We start from the raw sequence: 19,846 nt of genomic DNA, 5'->3' as shown, positions 1-19,846 counted from the left end.
GTCAAATACATGTTTTTATCTTTTTTATCATGCGGATGAAGTTGCTACATGGATGACAGGTTGATCAATCAGCCTGATTGATTACTTTGACTTTTGCATGCAGCTGCACCAAGATTACACCCTATTACACAGACGCTCTGTGTAAATATTCGGAGAGCTTTTCGTAACCCCCTTCCACCCACCCCACCCCCCTTTGCACCAAAATATGCCGCCCACTCCCGGCTCTGGTATAAAGGCCCGGTCCAGCTCCAGCCCAGGCACCTTTCCCTGCTCTCTCCTCTCCAGAACCTGGACCCAGAGGACCGCTCAGCATGAGGCTGCTCTCCCAGACACTGTGCCTGTGCCTGGCTCTGGCTCTGAGCCAGGCCGCTCCATCGTGAGTAGCGCTGTCACACGGGTCCTGCTTTGCCTCAGTCACACATCTGTGAAGCAGTTAATGTAGATAATGCAGGGCAGTTTGTCCCAAGGCCGAAGCCCAGCTTGTTATTGCTGTCCCTTGCTATTCATATTTTAATGTGCGGATACACTTTACGTTCTGTTTAGGGTGAATTCTGGCTCTCATATTAGACTTATTGCAGCTTATAAGATGTCGTGTTTGGCCTGCTGCAGGGTACCAACCATTGCTGATCATACAGATAATATAGTAAGAGAGAGGCTCTGACGGTGTCTTCATCATGGACATTGTGGATGGTTAAATTGTCATATGGGGCACTTCTGTGGTTCCCTTAGTCAAAAGTATTTAACCAGACTTTCTTTAGCAAATATTCTCCTGTACGAATGAAAAAAAAAAAGACAGAAGCGTAAGCCACTCCAGGTAAGCAAAGCTGTTATACAAATGAACGTTGATGATGTGATGAGTCCCTCCTATGATATTCTCCACCTACACTGAAACACATTCATAACAAATTCAGGTGAAGTGAAGGAATCTTTTAGATGTGGGAATTCTGAATGCTTTCATCTCTTCTTAACAGGCACTATGACTTCATGATGGCAGGTGAGTGATCCATGAGGTAATATTACACAAAATTAGTGATGTCAGTCACAGTGACAGACTCACACCTACACCCAGATAGTCCCAGTCTGTGGACTTGATGATAAATCAACATGGAAAAAAACACAGGTGCCTGAAAGGTCGTGTCTATACCATGAATGCTCCGGCACCGCCACTGTCTTAGCTGTCACAACTCAATTGACCACAAGAGGGCGATAGTGCCAAACATTTGAATAGTAGAATGGTACAGTCTGTGCTTCCAAAATGAGATAAAATTATCAGGAGATTTAGACTTGATGCTCTCATCATATCCTGACCTTTGTGGTGCATGTTAGCATCTCTTGCCATTCATGTGATCCATGTTAGCAGAGCATTTTGCAATTAACATGACAATATCCCAGGTAAACATGAGAAATGAATGGCAATTGGAATTTGGACACTGGCTGACCTGGAGTATGATTGGCTATGCCAGATCACCATGGTGCACACGACCACCCGCTGCACCTGGATGACGATGCCCACCACGGTGCCAAGCCTGACCGCTGTGAGGGAATCGAGTTTGATGCCATCACCCCTGATGAGAAGGGAAACGTCTTCTTCTTCAAGGGTATTGAAATGAGGACATTTTATCCGTTAATCGATGCAGACTTATTATCATTAGTGCCTTTTACTTTCAGCCGGGACCAATATTCATGGCCATGTCTCAGTGTTTTACAACTCCTGCTATGTATAATGGCATAACACGCAGTCCAGCCTCCAGAAGATATACTTTTTTCATCTAATTGAAAGGTTCAGTTGATTGCCTGATCAGTTTTTGGGCCAAAGCATGAGTTCCTAAACTGGAAAAATTGAAATAATTGAAAAGAGTTGCAGGAGAGCTGTACTCACCTTCATAGAAAATAACAGATATGAATGTAGTGTGCTGTGCCTGTATGTTTCAATGTGAAAATACTGTTACGCTATTAACAAGCTGAAATTTGAGAAGCGTCAGTCTACTAGCAGGGGTGTGACTCACCCCAGGTCTGTCATTTGGCACACCCAGGTGATCACCTGTGGAAGGGCTACAGTGGACCTGCTGAGCTGTCGAATGCCTTCTTCAAGGAGCTGGACGAACACCAACACCTGGGTCATGTGGACGCTGCTTTCCGCATGCACTACACAGACGACCCCACGCACCATGACCACATCTTCTTCTTCCTGGTATATTTACTCTGCCTCTCTCTAAAATCCTCTTCTTGGTACATTCCGTAAGCTCCTTCTTTCTTTGCTTCTGTTGTACTTTTTTCTTGGTACAGTACAGGTGCCTTCTTTTACATGGTCCATGTGCAGTCTATATGCTCTCCCCTTCAAATCTTCCATTTGGAATTGTTCAGAAAATCTTGCCTGCTGTTGAACATTCGCTAAGACGAGACTCGTCTTAGATTCTTAGACTCAGACGTCTTGCACACACACACACACACACACACACACACACACACACACGCACACACACACACACACACACACATGTGTGAGAACCTTTTTGGTCTAATGTTTTGACTTTTGACACAAAATAGTAATGTCTCTGATAACCTCTTTCCTCTTTCACTTGCATTGTAGGATGACCACGTCTTCAGCTACTACAACCACACCCTGGAGGAGGGCTTCCCAAAGAAGATCCAGGAAGTGTTCCCAGGCATCCCAGACCACCTGGACGCTGCTGTGGAGTGCCCCAAGGGCGAGTGTATTGTTGACTCTGTCATCTTCTTCAAGGGTGAGTGTGCCCAAGGGGCGCAACACCAGCACCTCCAACAGCAGTCTGACAGTAATGGTCACAGTGCAACCGCCCCTGCTAGCAGGTCACATGCTGGCAAGTGTTGCTCTAGCAACAACAATGCAAAAATTAAATATTGATTTTCTGAGGTTCAGTGAGGGATCACTGAACAGTGTGTGAGATGTGTTCTCTTGGGACAGTCTCTCTTTTTAAAGATAATCTCTAATGTTTTATTTTAAATACAGGTATATTTATAAAAACAAATATTGACAAGAGAAAGTTATGTTGTGCACAGTTAATTTAGATAATTAGCATTTATTAAATACCATTTATTTCACACAAAACTGTATCTCTTTAACTGTTTTTTCTCTATAACACAACCAATCTCTGAACTAAAAGTGAAGGTTTATTAGTTACAATGATATTTCAATTGTTGCTATCATCTTCTTTTGCCAGTAAAAAAAAAATGTATGCATTGTTTGTGGGATGGAACCCGGTTCAACAGTTTCCCTGTTGTTTTCTAGGAAACAAAGTGTACCACTACGACATTGCAACCAAGGCGGTGAAGGAGAAGGAGTGGTCCCACATGCCCAACTGCACATCTGCCTATCGTTGGCTTGAGCGTCACTACTGTTTCCATGGACACAATTTCACCAGGTTCCACCCTGTCACTGGATCTGTGGTTGGAATGTACCCCAAGGATGCCCGTGACTTCTTTATGAAGTGCCCCGGCCGTGGTATGTGGAGGAGGAAAAGGAAAGAGCAGGACATGTATTTGTCCTGCCCCTCTTGCTTGTCTTGAATAGAGTATATGGTGCAAAAAAAAGTAAAAACAAAAACGAAACAATCAAAGCAAATCAATTCTTCTTAAATTCGGGTTCCAGATTGTGCTTGTGTAAGGGGTGGTATCTTGCGTTGTGTTTAATTTGATGTTACGTGGGTCAGCGAGCGAGCGAGTTTTGAACCGAGGTTCTTACTGTTCGCTGTCAACCCCTTACAGCCAGCATCATTGCCAGTTGAGCTAAAGGCGAATTGCCCCTAGCCTGTTGGCAACAACGCTACTTAACCAGGTCTCGGATAGTGACGTAGCCGCTGCAACTGCTCGGCTACCTGCTACCCGCTACCCGCTACCAAGGCTTTTACGCAGAACTCACACAAGCTATTACTTCAGCTCTGCTACACTTGATTACTGTCTTGATTGCTGCTTGACTGTGCCTGTTGTAGTTTCACAAGATGTCGTGGTGCTGGTATGTGCGCAGTTGTGTCCAGTGTGCTGAATGGATGCCAACACCTGTTGCCGTTCTGCAGGCCATGGGCATGGTGGCTCGGACAGCGAACGCTGCAAGGACGTGAAGCTGGACGCCATAACCTCAGATGACAAGGGCAAGACCTACGCCTTTAGCGGTGAGGGCTGCCGCTCTCTGTCTGTCTCTCGATCGATTTAGAGAGATAGACCCAGTCTTCGAGAAGTTAGAAATATTACCTCCCCCTGTGTGCGCAATGAGTAGCAGGATCTGTTTTTTTTTGTGCATATGTGTGGACACATAGACCTGCATTTCTGCAAGTGGTAACTGGTTGTAGCTGCCCCCCTTCTAACACAGGTAAAGTCTACATGCGTCTGGACACCCACCGAGACGGCTGGCACGGCTTCTCAATAGCCAGTGCCTGGAAGGAGGTAGAGAGCGATGTGGACGCAGTCTTCTCCTACGACCAGAAGATGTACCTCATTAAGGTTTGCTTAGCCGGATGCCAGATGCATGAGTATGAGTGTTTGTGTGAAACTGAATGAATTCCCTTTACATTCTTGTTTCCTCAGCCGACACCCTAATCCAAGATCATTTGTAGACCTTCATTTGTAGATCATTTGTAGACCTTCTTTTCTCCAACATCTCTTACCCATGAAGCCTTACATAACACTTATAGTTTCACACCTTATTGAAGGGTGCGATTAATAGTGTCCCACCGGGGATTTGAACCCACAACCTTTAGATTCAGAGTCCAGTGCTGTAACCACTGCTGTACGCTGCCAGTCATAGCTGGTATTGTCTAAAGGCATCATAAGCAGAGATCGCGATGAATGATGATCTTTCAAATGAACTGAAAAATGACTGAAAACTAATGATTCTGACTTACATCATCACATCAATGAAAGTCCCCTCCGCTGTCTGTTTAACAGGGTGACCAAGTTTACATCTACAAATCGGCAGCACATTACACTCTCATAGAGGGGTACCCCAAACCCCTGAAAGAGGAGCTGGGCATTGAGGGCCCCGTGAATGCTGCATTTGTGTGTGGAGACCAACACACTGTGCAGATCATTAAAGGTACCTGCTTTTACCTGTGCATCTGAGCTTACCATTTCTCATTATTCACCTGCAGTCACCATTAATGATCATGCATCCCTGGTATTACCTGTTTGCATGGATGCTCACCTGAGTTGATATGATGAGAATCAAATACAGCCCTAGCAAGAGGGGCGATGCCATCCTCACTGAAACCCCGGTCTGTCTTGTCTTCCCCAGGGCCGAAGTTGCTGGACATTGACCTGTCTGCCACGCCACGGCGCGTGGTCAAGGAGTCTCCCCTGCCCTTCCCCAAAATTGATGCCAGCATGTGTGGCCCCACCGGCCTGAAAGTGTATGCAGGATCTGACTATTACCAGTTTGAGAGCCCCGCTCTCCTGACTTCTGGCAAAATTCGGCCCCAACCCCACAAGATCCCCCAGGAGATGCTGGGCTGCGGCCACTAGGATGGCGATCTCATAGAGGAAAGGGCATGGAGAAAGTGGTTTAGTACACACAATGTCAGTCAGGCATCGCCAGAATGGTGTTAAAGAATCTTGACAGGAGGTGGCCGTGTTGCCACACACACACACACACACACGCATATGTAGAGTAGCAGATTACATGTCTTGTGTTTGTTTCTGTGTTTACCATAGGAATGCATGTTTCTTGTAAATCACTCCCTATCACTTTTGAAATCTTGTACTCGCATAGCCACTGACTACATCATAATATGCATTCTTTACCACCACCTGTAGTTCTGCATCAGCTGTGTTCATCGCAGAGATTTCACGTAATCCCGTTGAAATCATGGAAGGAAATGCCTGTTCCATTGCAGCTGCTCACGGTGTCTCCACATTCCTGGTTGTGCCTTCCATTGTGACCACATTGTTATCAGTATTTTGTGAGACAATAAAAACTTTGACATGATTATTGCTATTTTCTCTCTTTGGTAAAGAAACCAAGAGATCTTCTATTAGTACACTATCTGTTCCCTTTCCTTTGCTTAGCAGATGCTCTTATCCAGAGCAAATTTCATAGCTTACAACATTTACACCTTGTGCATTTATACAACTGGATGTTTACTGATTTGGGTTCAGAACTTTGTCCGAGGGTCCAACAGCAGTGACCCACATGGGAATCAAACGAGCAGCCTTTGCGTCACAAGCCGTGCTCCTGACCGCTACACCACTCTGCACATGCTGCACTTTTTTTCTAACGTAACTTTCCAAAGCACGCCTTCATAATGTTACATTATGTTGACAGATTTAACCAGAGAAGTGTGGATGAAGTTTATAATTTTATGTAAAATACCTAGCTGAGCTTCCATATCAAGCAGTCTGACACAAATCTGGCCACAAATCATAGTTTAGACAGTTCTCATTTACACAAGGAAGAACAGAAAACTTCCCCATTGTACCCACAGTAAGTCCACAAGCACAACATCAGTGTCCATACAGTCACAGCTCAATCATTAAGAGGTGAAAAGATTTGGGGTGACAGAGGACATTGTAGGGGGCTCCCTCTTTGTGTGGTCTGTGTTCCGCATGGTGACAACACCAAGAGCTTGTACCTTGACCGTTTCGGCGTTCTGTTTAATACTACAAACCATGTTTACACATGGTTACACACTGTTCGATCAAACAGTCTGCCCTGGGGCCCACACTGATGAGTAACTTTGAATGATACTGCTGCTGCAAGAGCTTCAGAAAGATGAGAGTGCTTCGATTTTTCTTTGACAGCATTGTAAAATATTGATACTATATGAATGGATGCCTGAAGTACATGTTGTGCAAAAGTGCACTCCATGCCAGTTTAATGAACTTAGCTTCGGTAGCCTTTTCTTTAATCATGTTTTCTGTTGCAAGGATTTTAGCATTCTCAATAGAAACATTGGAACAGGAATATAAAAGAATTTCTTCCTTTACCATAAACTGTCATGGCTGCACCCAGGTAAGAGGGTTTGAGGTCTCGCGTGTTACAGTGTCTGACCACTCACAGCTGGGTGGCCAGATCGGATGTCTGTGTATCTACCATCTTTACGTCAAATGGACAGATAACCTATAGAAGCCTGAACTCCATGAACGCTGGAATCCTTCACCCAGAGTGTCCCCGGGTCTTGCATCTCCCTGGAAAATGTACCAGCTGACCTTGGCATTGATCCTTACGAAGCAACCTTGCCTGATATAATGAATCAACATGCCCCCGTTTGTAACTCCCACTGAAAAATCAACCCCGGTTAAGACCAGAATACTAAGCTCTGGAAAGGAAGGGGTGCTGCCAGGTGAAGGCTCAGAGGAAATGCTGTTGCAAAAGGTTGTATTAAGATAGCTGCCTAACTATCTCAGCTACAAATCACAAGTGACAAGAACAAGTTGGATGCTACAACAAAATACAAACTTTATATTTTCTCACGCACATGCTGTCCGCATGCAAGCAGTGGTGTGTCTAGGACGCAGGGAATCAAAACACAAGGAAAGTCTAATTTCGATGGGGCAGTGTGAAATACTGTATGATTAATATTAGCAAACTGGCTGATATGTGCATTGAGTAGCCTGTCACTTGTGTGGTTGAGCATCTGCAGCTGCACAAGTTGCAACTCAATACGAGGAAAAAGGCCATGTGGTTCTGTTCCCTGGGGCCATGACTCTTTTTCCACAGAGGTGCTAGACTTTAAAAGCCTGCATTTCCATGTTGCATTACATTACATTCATTTAGCAGATGCTCTTATCCAGAGCGACTTCCAGCAAATAGAACATAAGTGTATCCATTCAAGTTGAATGAGCAACAGTGTCAGACCAGGCTAACAAACAAGCCCTACCACAAGTTGTTTTGCCCTAACACCAAGGTTGATGGTACATGTGCCCTCCCCGCCCCTGTCTCATAGCTGCAGCAGTGAAGGTGGTTCCCCTGTTCCTGTGCCCAGCCCTGGGCTGTGTCCTGTCTCTAGGCCTTTGTACCTAAGAGAACAGTTTGTCAGGGTGTCAGTGTCCTACAGGCTATACTAACAGTCCTCCTTCAGGGGCTAAGTGAGGAGAATCAGGGCACCTCTTTTTACATTTTTGGGCTATAAATTTGGGTTGCCAGATGGCCGGGGCACATTTCATACAGGCAGAAGGGGTCAGCGGCTCTTGGCTGCAGGTAAAATGAACAGTCATTGGTGAACTGGGGTCCCCTCACTTTCAAATGGTGGTCAACAGCTTACTTTTACGTTCACATGTACAGTGATCTATTGTCATGGAGATCAGTCTAATTGCCAAAATGACGGAAACTGACAACTGACATGATGTCCTGTGATGACCCCTGGACTCCCCCTTCGGCTTCTGCTGTCACTTCTTTTTCTGAGGACATGGATGGAGGGTGTTACCTTTCTGTTGGTGCTTCCCAGGTTGCTACAAGAACTGTGGTTCTCAGACTGCAGATGTGGATGGAATGGAACACTGTGGATTATATAGTAAATTCCATCTCCTGTCACCAGGGCTGAGACTGTGGACCTGGCCTCTGACAGGACCCAGCACTTAACTCAGGGCCTCCACTAATCTGTAGTGTGAGTTTACAGAGTGCACAGGCACCCTAAACAGGGGTGGCAGGCTCTTACAACTGTAGCATACACCATCTGTGGTGTGCGGCCAGACAAAAGGATGGTCTGTACTGTGCTGCCCCAGTGACTCTTCCATTTGTACAAGAATTGCTTAATACAGGAAGATAACCACAAACTTTGTGTGGGCTTGTGGTGGCAATCTGTACTGATCAAACAGCTGCCTGAGGGCTATTTGCAGGGGTTAGCTAATATTTTCTCGAGAGCACTTGCTTGCTTTAGCCTCACAGGACTGAATACCCTCTGCATTAGAGGTGAAGCAAATTTTGAAAGCCCTTGCCTGGACATCTTTCAGGCCCGTAAGATTTATTGAGCCGAGCTAATTTTCAGTGAAGACTGCTTTCTTTTCATCAATAACATCAGCTAAGTGGGTTAATGAAGACACTTACAAGTTGCTTACAGCTGTAAAATCTGAAGCTAATTCCTTTTCATGCGAACTGGTTCTGCTGTCTTATACAGAACATTGGCCACAACAGATTTTGGCTAAGCTAGAACAATACTGTTATGATCTTCCAATAAAAGGTCAGATGACAGAATATCAGGAAAACAAAAACCACATATTCCAGGCAACACTGCCCCATAACATGCCCAAAATTATACCTCATATATGCATTGTATGTACCTTTTATACATTAGACCTCACAAACAATGCATTACAAAGCTTTAGCATTTCAGTGAGTATTTCTAAAACAGTGCATGCAATTAATAGTAGACATTTCAAAGCAAACATAGTCTACAAAATGTGGTCAAAACTCTGATAACATTCCAGCCCAAAGGGCTGTGTAGAGGTGATATTGAGCTCTGCAACATTATACCCATCCAACTGAAACCTATACTGCGTGCAGAATTAAACAAAAAGAGTCCAAGTAATGCATTCATGTAATACATGATCAGTGTAATGTGATTTGATTTTGGTTTATCTAGATATGAAATGAGGCTAGAACCCAAACATTTATACCCACTCTGCCCCTCCAGTCACATGCACTTGAAAATATCTCCAATAATACCAGCTCATAAATGCCATACAGAATTCGATAACATAATGGCCTAACCCTTTAGTAGCAGGACAGTTTTATGAGGATTTGTTTGCATTCCATGTGGTTTTTTTAATCTTGGGATACCTGCCAAGGGTTCAGGGTTCATAAGAGGCAATGCCAAAGCCATAGTAACTTATCAAACAAGGATTTCTTAAATTCGTCAGACTAAAACATTTAGCAAACAGTGCAAAATTCATTCCAAAAGGCAAAGATCCCCACGCAGTTTAAACATTAGTGCAATTCCAGGTATGTTCAGATTGATTTGTTCCAATGGCAAACATGTAGGTGTTGATTTATTTGTTTCTGCGATACACAGTGTATGCTGTTATTTTGTTTGCTGTCTCTTTATTACAATATGATTCTGTTCTTTTCAAGCACCCCTCAAAAATAGGTGTGTACGTACTTCTGCAGATATGCTATTCTGAAGAGCATCGAGCAAAAATGAATTTGCGTATAGACGTACTCAAGAAGAAGGCAAGATAATGAAAACACCAAACAACATATGAATAATAAAATTAGTAGCTGGGCTGTCCTTTGCATTCAAAACAGCTTTAACCCTTCTTTGGAATGCTCTTACACAAGTTTTGAACTGTTTCTACTGGGATATTGGACCATTCTTTGAAGGAAAAACTCCAGTTCTTTGAGAGATGAAGGAGATGGAAATCTACTCTGCACACATCCGGTGATTGAGGAGACCATGAAGGGTGTTTGACTTCATCCTGGTCTTCATGAAACCACTTGTGAATCTGTTTAGTAAAATACATGGGGGCTTTATCGTATATGGGAATATGGGAACATCTTGAGGGAACAATGTTTGAACCACAGGGTGGACCTGATCCCCTAAAATGGGTTTATGTGGCATGATTCCACCGTGCAGAGTAAGAACTGGACCCAATGATGTCGACGAAATGGCTGGCCATACCATAACAGGTCCATCACCATGTTTAACAGTTGAAAACAGCCAGTGTGGTTTCAAATAATAAAGATTTAACGGTAGAAATGGAAGCTGGGGGAAAGAGCAGAAGTCTGAGATTTGTATTTGTTTTTGTCACAGCGACGTGCTGCCTAACGCGTAACGGGGGAGGAGGTTCCTGCCCTGAGTCGTGTGTTCTAGTATTTTCCTCTCCAAAAAAAAAAAAAAACAGCACCATGTCAGCACACTTACAACTCAGCATTTTCCCAAGTTTCTGCACCCAGTGGTGCAGTATGTATTGTGGTCTAGTGTTTTAGAATGCGAGGCAGCAAAACCGAAATGGAACCGAAACAGAAATGATAGCAGGAAACACCAGAAAAAAGCTCAGCCACAATCCTTTTAAATTTCAAATATCTTTCTTGCATCAGTAAAACATCCATTTCTTACCCAAGGACATATTGGGTAGGATCTTCTTCTCTGACAGCAATCACAATTCAGAATGCTGCCAAACATCTTAATATTCAACCTGCTGTCCTGGTACCCATCCATGAAACCCTACCATTACCATAATCCAAGTTCCTCTTTCAATCTCACTCTATAAATCCCCATTTGGCAGCAAAACTATGCAACCAAGGCAAGATCCTCAGAAAATCCCAGGTCCTGAAAATGTTTAGATAAATCTGTATTACACTGGGGGAAGGTTTTTAAAATCATATTCTTATGATTCTTATGTGTGTTAACAAGGCTAATGGAATGAATGACACATAAAAAGTAATTCAGATTAAGCAGAATGGCCCTTCATAAGAAATAATGTGACATTTGCAAAAAAATCTGGGTCCGTATTCAACATGCCATACTCCTGTTACATATGGGGATGAATCCCATACTCTCTGTTACACATTCTCACATGAGCTAATTGTAATTGGGTGATTTTTGAGGAATGTATTCTGATACAAAATGTATAAATGTGTCTGAGGCCTGTTTCTGAGTTTATTTTATTTTGGTTAAGTAGGAGCATCCCAATGAGGAAAATCCATTAGTGTTTAGAAGCTATCAGTATCACGGTGCATAGGTAAAAATATATGGTTGGAAAAAGATTATATTTGCAAACAAGTGCATCCATGCTAAAATGGCCTGGAGGTTCAGTGAATGCGCTATACTAAATTAGCCGTATCTTCTAATAAACTAGCTTGTCCTATAGAGCATTTTGCAAAGGTTTGCACAAGCTACTGATGAAGTATTGATCTTTTTAGTGCAGAGATACCTTCCTTGAAACAGACATGCGCTGTCAAATACCTTGATTACCTTGACCATTGTCTGAAATCGTGCTCCCATCCACCTCCACTCTGTGTAAACTGTGGGAGAGGGTGTTTGCTGTCGGCGCTTTGTGCCAAGTTTCCCTGCACCCCCTCTGCCTGCTCTGGCCAACATGCCACCCACTCCCGGCTCAGGTATAAAGGCCCGGTCCAGCTCCAGCCCAGGCACCTTTCCCTGCTCTCTCCTCTCCAGAACCTGGACCCAGAGGACCGCTCAGCATGAGGCTGCTCTCCCAGACACTGTGCCTGTGCCTGGCTCTGGCTCTGAGCCAGGCCGCTCCATCGTGAGTAGCAACATGCTTCGCACCTTGTCTCTCCCGACCACTTTCCTCCTCACTCTCACTGTCTTTCCTGCATCTCACTGATTTTTGACTCCAACAAGCAGACAGACCTTTCACTATCTGCTCCTGAGCTTCACTAACAGTCTCTGAGATACTCTAACACGCTCTCCTCTATCTGTGTCCTGACTGACATTCTGTGAGGGTGTTTCCACCATCATATATCCATCATATAACTCATATTTTCTTGAACTTAAACTGTGACACATAATTCAGTTGACCAAAATTTTGTGATCAGATCAAAAACATATGGTTAATCTTTTAAGGTTTCAAGTTGTTGTATAGTTTATCCAGTGACAAAACTATGAATACAAAATTCTAAATAATGCATTTCTTCTCTGCACAGACACCATACTGAAAAGATGGCAGGTGGTGAGTCTCTTTTCATGAATAAAACTGTTTTCCCTTAATCGAAAATAGAAGGTGGGTGTGGAGAACAGTTCAGTGTCATGTCAATGTAGAATGGAGTCCTTAAGTTCTCCACTCTTGCTCTGGCTGATTTTGATTAAAAAAAAATACCACTAACCTTGGGTTACAACTTCTCTTCACATAGTTTTTTGATTGAATCTGTAATGCAGCATGGTCCATATGCACTCATTTTAAAAAAGAGAAGCATATGCTAATAAGAATACAATGACTGACACATCTGATATCTGATTGGTTTGCTCAGATGAGGCTCCCAAACATGACCATAAAGAACACCATGGTGCTGTTCATGAACGGTGTGAGGGGATTGAGTTTGATGCCATTGCTGCCAGCGAGAAGGGCGTCCCATTCTTCTTCAAGGGTATGTAACGAGTGACTTCATATGTGCGTGACATACACTTGAATACATACACATGCTCCTCCATAATTGCTCTTTTGCTATGACATTAGAAAAGCTTATTTAGTGTTAATTTTATGTGTATGGTTGTATCACATTTGGTTGTGAGCTTATTGTAGCAGGTTTTGTACCCTGAAACTCTATCACTGATGTGTTGATGAGTGTGCAGGAAATGAATATGCCTAAAGCATATATCCTTCAGTAATGGTTTCAGCATTCAGAATGCATATTTATTCGTATGCTCTCCCTATGCTGTTAGCAAAGAAATTTACATATGTTGCCAGATTTAGTTGACATGCCTGTCTATTTTAAATCAATATGAGTGTCCTGCTCTACTTCATCTATTATTGTCAATCTTTTTCTCGAAAGACCGAAATGAAAATATTTTCCACTTTAATATTAATGATATAAAGGGGCAACTGCTGTTAACTGAAGAACATGCCTGTGATGTTACCTTATAAACAAAGGTACTGCATAACGTTGCTCAGCTGTACTGAAATGGTTGTACTGTGCAAAGGTCGCACTTCATGCACTTCAACTTTTTTTTTATCTCATGGAACATTTGAGTGCATTTGAGCACTGAGGAACTAAAGAGGAGCTTTCCTGACCCAAGTTTGAATAACCACTCGTATGAGAGTTCTGAGTGCAACTGACCAGTGCTAATCGAACAAGCACCGCCTCCCCTGTGTCCTGTCAGGTGATCATCTCTGGAAGGGCTTCCACGGACCTGCTGAGCTGTCAAATGGTTCTTTCAAGGAGCTGGATGATCACCACCACCTGGGGCATGTGGATGCTGCTTTCCGCATGCACTACGAAGACGACCTCAAGCACCACGACCACATCTTCTTCTTCCTGGTACAGACCACTCCCATCTCCCATGGCTTCAGTTTGTTTTGTCCTATTACACCTTGCGTGCTGTCCTGCTCAGTACAGCGCACACTCAACAGATCAATGAAATCTGCAGTAGTACAGAGACCAAGCAGTGCCCTGCGTCTACTTATTACATCTCTTTACTTAATTCAGAAGTTTGAAAATGGCTAATAACCTCCCTCCTCTTTCATTCACACTGTAGGATGACCACGTCTTCAGCTACTACAACCACACCCTGGAGGAGGGCTTCCCAAAGAAGATCCAGGAAGTGTTCCCAGGCATCCCAGACCACCTGGACGCTGCTGTGGAGTGCCCCAAGGGAGAGTGTGATGTTGACTCTGTCCTCTTCTTCAAGGGTGAGCATGCGCAAGGAATGTGACGCTTTTACAGCAAAAATGCTGGGGAGCACCACCAGCATCAGTCTGACAGTATGATCAATGGCCTTATTTTTCATAACAATGGAACTTATGCTTTAACAGAGTAGTGTGCACTGTACTCTTGCAAAAAAGGATTTGTAATGATCTGTTCTGTTGCCAGCCAGGCATTACAGTGATCTCTTTCTGATAGAGGCTTGATTGAGGTTTCATTGCGCTATAGGCAGAAGTGCTGGTGTCAAAGGCAAAAAGGCTGTTGTCAGTGTATTTCCTTCTAGTCCTCTACAGGGAAGTAAACAGATAAATAGAGGATGAATTTGGTCCCAGAACACAGTCATGTGGAACATCACCTAACACATTTAAATACATTTAAGTGTATCCATAAGAGTAAATTAAAACGATTGTCTAATACAAATTTTGAGTGTAGTGTTTTCCCACCTGTGTTTAATATTTTCCCAGTTTAATTTCAGTGCACAAACTGAAATTAACTGAAACTCCTTTTGTATCTGTTTCCTAGGAGATGATGTGTTCCACTTTGAAGTTGCAAGCAAAAAAGTAGAGGAGAGGGAGTGGGCCCACCTGCCCAACTGCACATCAGCTTTCCGGTGGCTGGAGCATTACTACTGTTTCCATGGACACAAATTCACCAAATTCCACCCTGTCACCGGACTCGTGACTGGAAAGTACCCGAAGGATGCGCGCGATTTCTTCATGAGGTGCTCCAAGTTTGGTACGCGCAAAAAGGAATGCTTTGATAAAAAAAATGTGTGAAAAATGTGTAGAATTCACCCTAGAGCCAGTTTTCTTTCTCTACGAATTCATTGAAGCCCACAGTAGTTGTGAATTTCTAATTCACTTTCATGACAATCTATTAGAAAGCAAGAGCAGACCTTGCAGGAAACTGATCTTTAATAAAAAAAAAAAAAAAAAAAAAAAAAAATGAAGTTCCCCATATCCATCATGTCCCCATGCTGTGTGTAGGTGCTGTATTTTTGAGTGCAGGGAAATACGTTTGCCTTGTGCTAGTGGAACAACAGCGTTGTCGTGTTACAGGTGAGGACAGCGACCACGTGGAGAGGGAGCAGTGTAGCCGAGTGCATCTGGATGCCATCACTTCAGACGATAGCGGCACCATCTACGCTTTCAGAGGTAAGGACCGGTTCTATCTGTGTCCATGTGTGTGCATGTACAAATAGGATTTAGACCTACATGTGTATGAAAGAGGGCTATGTGACATCAATGACCCTCACGACCACACCCCCACCCCACTCCTCCAACCTTCAGGTCACCACTACCTGCACCAGGAAAAAGCAACTGATGCTTGGAAGGGCTTCACTATTGAGAGCAGCTTTAAAGAGCTGCACAGTGAGGTGGATGCCGTCTTCTCCCACAAAGGTCACCTCTACATGATCAAGGTAAAGTGAGCTGCAGAAGACAGGGAGGAAGGAGGGTGAGGGGTGACGGTGAAAGGAAATGCAGAAGTTCTACACTAGAGGTAATCGGTATCCCAACAACATCAGACAAAGGAGTCTACCAACATTTAGCAACTATACTATACATATATATATATATACGTGTGTGTGTGTGTGTGTGTGTGTGTGTGTAGTATGTATGTATGCATGCATGTATAGTATACTATACAGACAATAACAAAGATATGTCAGACAATCAGTGTGATATAATCCACTGTGAAACACTCTACTCTGCAGGATGACCAAGTGTTTAACTACAAAGAGGGGGAGCCCCACACCCTGGTCGACGGGTACCCCAAATCTGTGAAGGAGGTGCTGGGGATCGATGGCCATGTGGACGCTGCCTTCGTGTGTGGAGATCACCACACTGTGCATGTCATTCAAGGTATTTACATTTACCTGTGCGTATTACAGCAGCAGTGTGGAGTAGAGGTTTGACACTAGCTCTAAGAGCCCGGAACATCAAGTCTATGAGTGACTGTCCCTGATAGACTGCTCAGGGTTCTTAAAACAGGTCTCAGACAGACTGAAATTTTTCACAAGCAAATGGGTGCATTTTCACAACAGGTTCAATTCTTTCTTGAGTGAGTCACATTGGTTTTCGGCAGCAAACAGCTTTGATTGAGAGCTGCATTTTTCATTTGGGTTTTGTTGTGCTGGCTGCCGTCTGAATGTAAATCTAGAAAATCAGACCTGTGCGATACCCGGGGTCTTGTACCCACATCAAATTAAGCCATAAAATTAGCCTCTATGTTATTGTAATCATTAATTCTTACCTCTGTGTAGCCATACTCAGCTGAGCTACACTCAGTAGCTATACTCATTTTTATTAATGTTCACCTGGACAGACACAGTGTGCTTGCCTGTGCTGTATTTAGCAGTTTAAGGCCAGCCATAGGGGTGAAACTATGATGACCAATGCTGCAAGACAGCTTCAAATGCCCATTTATCTGTTTCTTTTCTCTTCCAGGACATAAAATGTTTGACCTTGACCTGTCCAAAACCCCCGCTGAAGTGTTACAGACAGTTGAGCTGCCTTTCAAAAATGTGGATGCGGGCATGTGCGGCCCTTCCGGGCTCAAGATCCTGCGGGGATCCCATTTCTACCACTATGACTCCCCCATGATCATGTCTGCCAGCAAGGCGATGCCCGAGGCACACAAGATCTCCCTGGACCTGCTTGGCTGCGACCATTAGGGCGGCGATCTCTCAGTGACGAGAGCAGACAAATCACAACAGCAGGAGGAGGAGCAACGTGTATCCAGTGCAAACACACAGACACACACTGCGAAAACAGTACTACACAGCAGCAGTTTTTAATTTTCTCTCAAGCGAACATTCCTACCTCCAGCTCTAGGTTCTGCTTTCACAAGACCCCCCCCCCCTTCCCCACAACCCCTGCAAGAGCCAATTATGTTATGTAAAGCCTTGCAGTTACTACTGTGATGTGATCTGCCTCAGCTTGGTGCATCCCTCAGAGAGGAAGCATTATCAGAGAGATATAAAGGGTTACTGAGGGTGTTTCTTAAGAAGAGAACTGCAAAGAAGTGACCTAACAGAGTTATTCAGAAATAAAGATGAGCCTTTAAGACAAATCTGGATTGCTCTCGTGTGTCTCTGTTTATTCCATGTGACTGGAGAGTCAGACTCTGTTTTTGTGCTTCCCTTCCTCTTTAGAAACGGTGCGCATGCAGAAAGATCGCCATTATAGAGACTGCCTGTATCCGCACATTGGAAGTTATTTATAGGGTTGCACGACAAAGGGGACAAAACTACACAGACTCATCCCTACAGAATTACATTACGTTACATCATTGTCATGTAGCAGATGCTCTTATCCAGAGCGCCTTACACAGGTTACAATTTTTACATGTTTATGTAATTTATACTTTTACCACTTACCACAGGTGGATATTTACTGAGGCAATTGGGGGTTAAGCATCTTGCCCAAGGGTACAGCAGCAGTGCGCCAGCAGGGAATAAAACCAGCGACAATAAGTGACAGTCAAATACAAAACTGTAATCATCTTAACATTGTTATTATTATTAACTAATTATATCTGGACAGCACCCAGTGACAACTGTTCAGAATAAAACTGGCATGTTCACATCACTTCTAAGCAGTAGCTGTCCACACTACTGGGGTATTTTAGTTTAGGTAAAATCTAAAAATGTCTCCACCCCTAAAAATATACTTGCTCTATAGGCACTTTAAAAGAGCGTCTCTTTGCCTCACCCCATCGTTGTCTGAGTGTAATAATAACAATGTCGTGCAACCCAAAGGGAATGAATACAATGAATACAATAGCCAATATCCCTTGCAGAGATCAAATGTGCCAATGCAGTTACCCTGGCTAATCTTCACCAACAGATCATCAAGGAGGGGCACAGGATAGCAAATCAGGAGATTAAGTTTATTTATATTAAGTCCATTCATTTTCACACTGGTTCTTTCTTTTGGGAACAGTGACTACTTTATGGTGGCGCAATAACCCCCATGGCCTTCATCATCTGCACCTTTACTTTCAGGACTCCCACTAGCCTCTCTGGCACCTGGTAGGAATGCTAGCATCTCGGAGCCAGACTATTTAGGCAAATAATTTGGTCAGAATGTTTTTAAAGCTTTTGTTGGAATACTGCTGGCCCCTGAAAGCTGTTAAAGGTCTTGGTGTTGTTGCTCTGACAGACTCTCCAGCTCCACCCCTAGTGGTTGGGTCTGGTATTACAAGTCACTGTTTGATCACCATCATCCTGCACTAAGCACACCATTAAAGCAGTGATGTGGTACCTCCACCTCTGATTCAACTCCCTGAGCTCCCCGTGTATGCCACGGGTTGCAATAGCCCCCCGCAACAACAGGACATATCAGCCCACTGAGGGCAAAGACAGGTAAGTATATATAAAAAATATATAAAATTATAAGAAAATATAAAATTAAGGATAATGCCCTCTTATTCCCACCCCCCTAAGCCCAATGTCACTCCCACACTCACACTCACACTCCAGGCTCCCCCTTCTGGCTACACACAATAGTGCACAACCAAATTAGTTAATGACACTGCAGTGAGTCTACTCCTGAGGTTTTAAGAGCTCACCGTAGAGGTCACTGATTGTGTTTGTTTGCACACCCACACATAGCTGGCAAAGCTAGCGGAAAAAAGCAAGCACACTTCACTTCACTGCCAGGCTTAACTTCAATGGAACTAACTTGAACAAAATCACTGCTGAAGGATTGTGACAATGGTCCTCCATTGGACCCAGAGCTGATGAAGGATTACCTGTGTTGATGTAAGCAAGCTACAATGACAGTGTCCTCTTTATATGTGCATCTATAAGAATTAAAAACATTCACTTTTTTGTTTTTATTTGAGTAAACATAAAATTTAACATAAAAAAATGTCACCAAACTTGAATATGTATTTGGTGACACATTTCATTTATTTATTTATTCATTTTATTCCAAAGATTTTTGTCTCAGAGAAAGAGGGAGAGAAGACAGAGGAGGATGAAAAGAGAGCCCCTATATGTCAGAAAATATACATTTTTTATATATATATATATATATATATATATATATATAAAGGTTATATATATATATATATATATATATATATATATATATATATATATATATATATATATATATATATATGTAAAGGTTATAAAAGGTTGCCGGTTCAATCCCTGCTGGGACACTGCTGCTGTACCCTTGGGCAAGGTACTTAACCCACAGTTGCCTCAGTAAATATCCAGCTGTATAAATGGATAACATTGTAAAGAACTGTAACCTATGTAAGTCGCTTTGGATAAAAGCGTCTGCCAAATGAATAAATGTAAATGTAAATATATATATATATATATATATATATATATATATATATATATAGAGAGAGAGAGAGAGAGAGAGAGAGAGAGAAACAGAGAAAGAGACATACATATATATGATATACACATAGATTGGGTAGTACTTTGACTTTGTCCATTTGCACTGCAAATATGTATGTAACTACTTACTGCCAGTCAACTGATCCTGCTTTCACGATCTGATAACAAAAAAAACTTAATGCTCATTCCAGATT

At 43.1% G+C, this 19,846-nt stretch overlaps 2 protein-coding genes across 2 annotated transcripts; both read left to right on the top strand.

The window, feature by feature from the left end:
- Positions 1-243: 243 nt before the first annotated feature.
- Positions 244-5,916, top strand: LOC118789082 (hemopexin-like). Its single transcript, XM_036545390.1, has 10 exons — positions 244-376; positions 972-994; positions 1,464-1,598; positions 2,034-2,191; positions 2,591-2,744; positions 3,269-3,481; positions 4,053-4,148; positions 4,346-4,476; positions 4,921-5,068; positions 5,267-5,916. Exons 1-10 carry the CDS (start codon positions 312-314, stop codon positions 5,491-5,493), a joined length of 1,350 nt encoding a protein of 449 aa, XP_036401283.1. The 5' UTR covers positions 244-311; the 3' UTR covers positions 5,494-5,916.
- A 6,132-nt stretch (positions 5,917-12,048) lies between these two features.
- Positions 12,049-17,368, top strand: LOC118788892 (hemopexin-like). The gene is made up of 10 exons (XM_036545086.1): positions 12,049-12,174; positions 12,575-12,600; positions 12,899-13,015; positions 13,749-13,906; positions 14,124-14,277; positions 14,813-15,025; positions 15,349-15,444; positions 15,580-15,710; positions 16,005-16,152; positions 16,738-17,368. Exons 1-10 carry the CDS (start codon positions 12,110-12,112, stop codon positions 16,962-16,964), a joined length of 1,335 nt encoding a protein of 444 aa, XP_036400979.1. The 5' UTR covers positions 12,049-12,109; the 3' UTR covers positions 16,965-17,368.
- The last annotated feature ends 2,478 nt before the right edge of the window (positions 17,369-19,846 follow it).

This window comes from Megalops cyprinoides, chromosome 14 (assembly GCF_013368585.1).
Source record: "Megalops cyprinoides isolate fMegCyp1 chromosome 14, fMegCyp1.pri, whole genome shotgun sequence".
Lineage (NCBI taxonomy): Eukaryota > Metazoa > Chordata > Actinopteri > Elopiformes > Megalopidae > Megalops > Megalops cyprinoides.
This window is presented reverse-complemented; position numbering and strand designations above follow the sequence as displayed.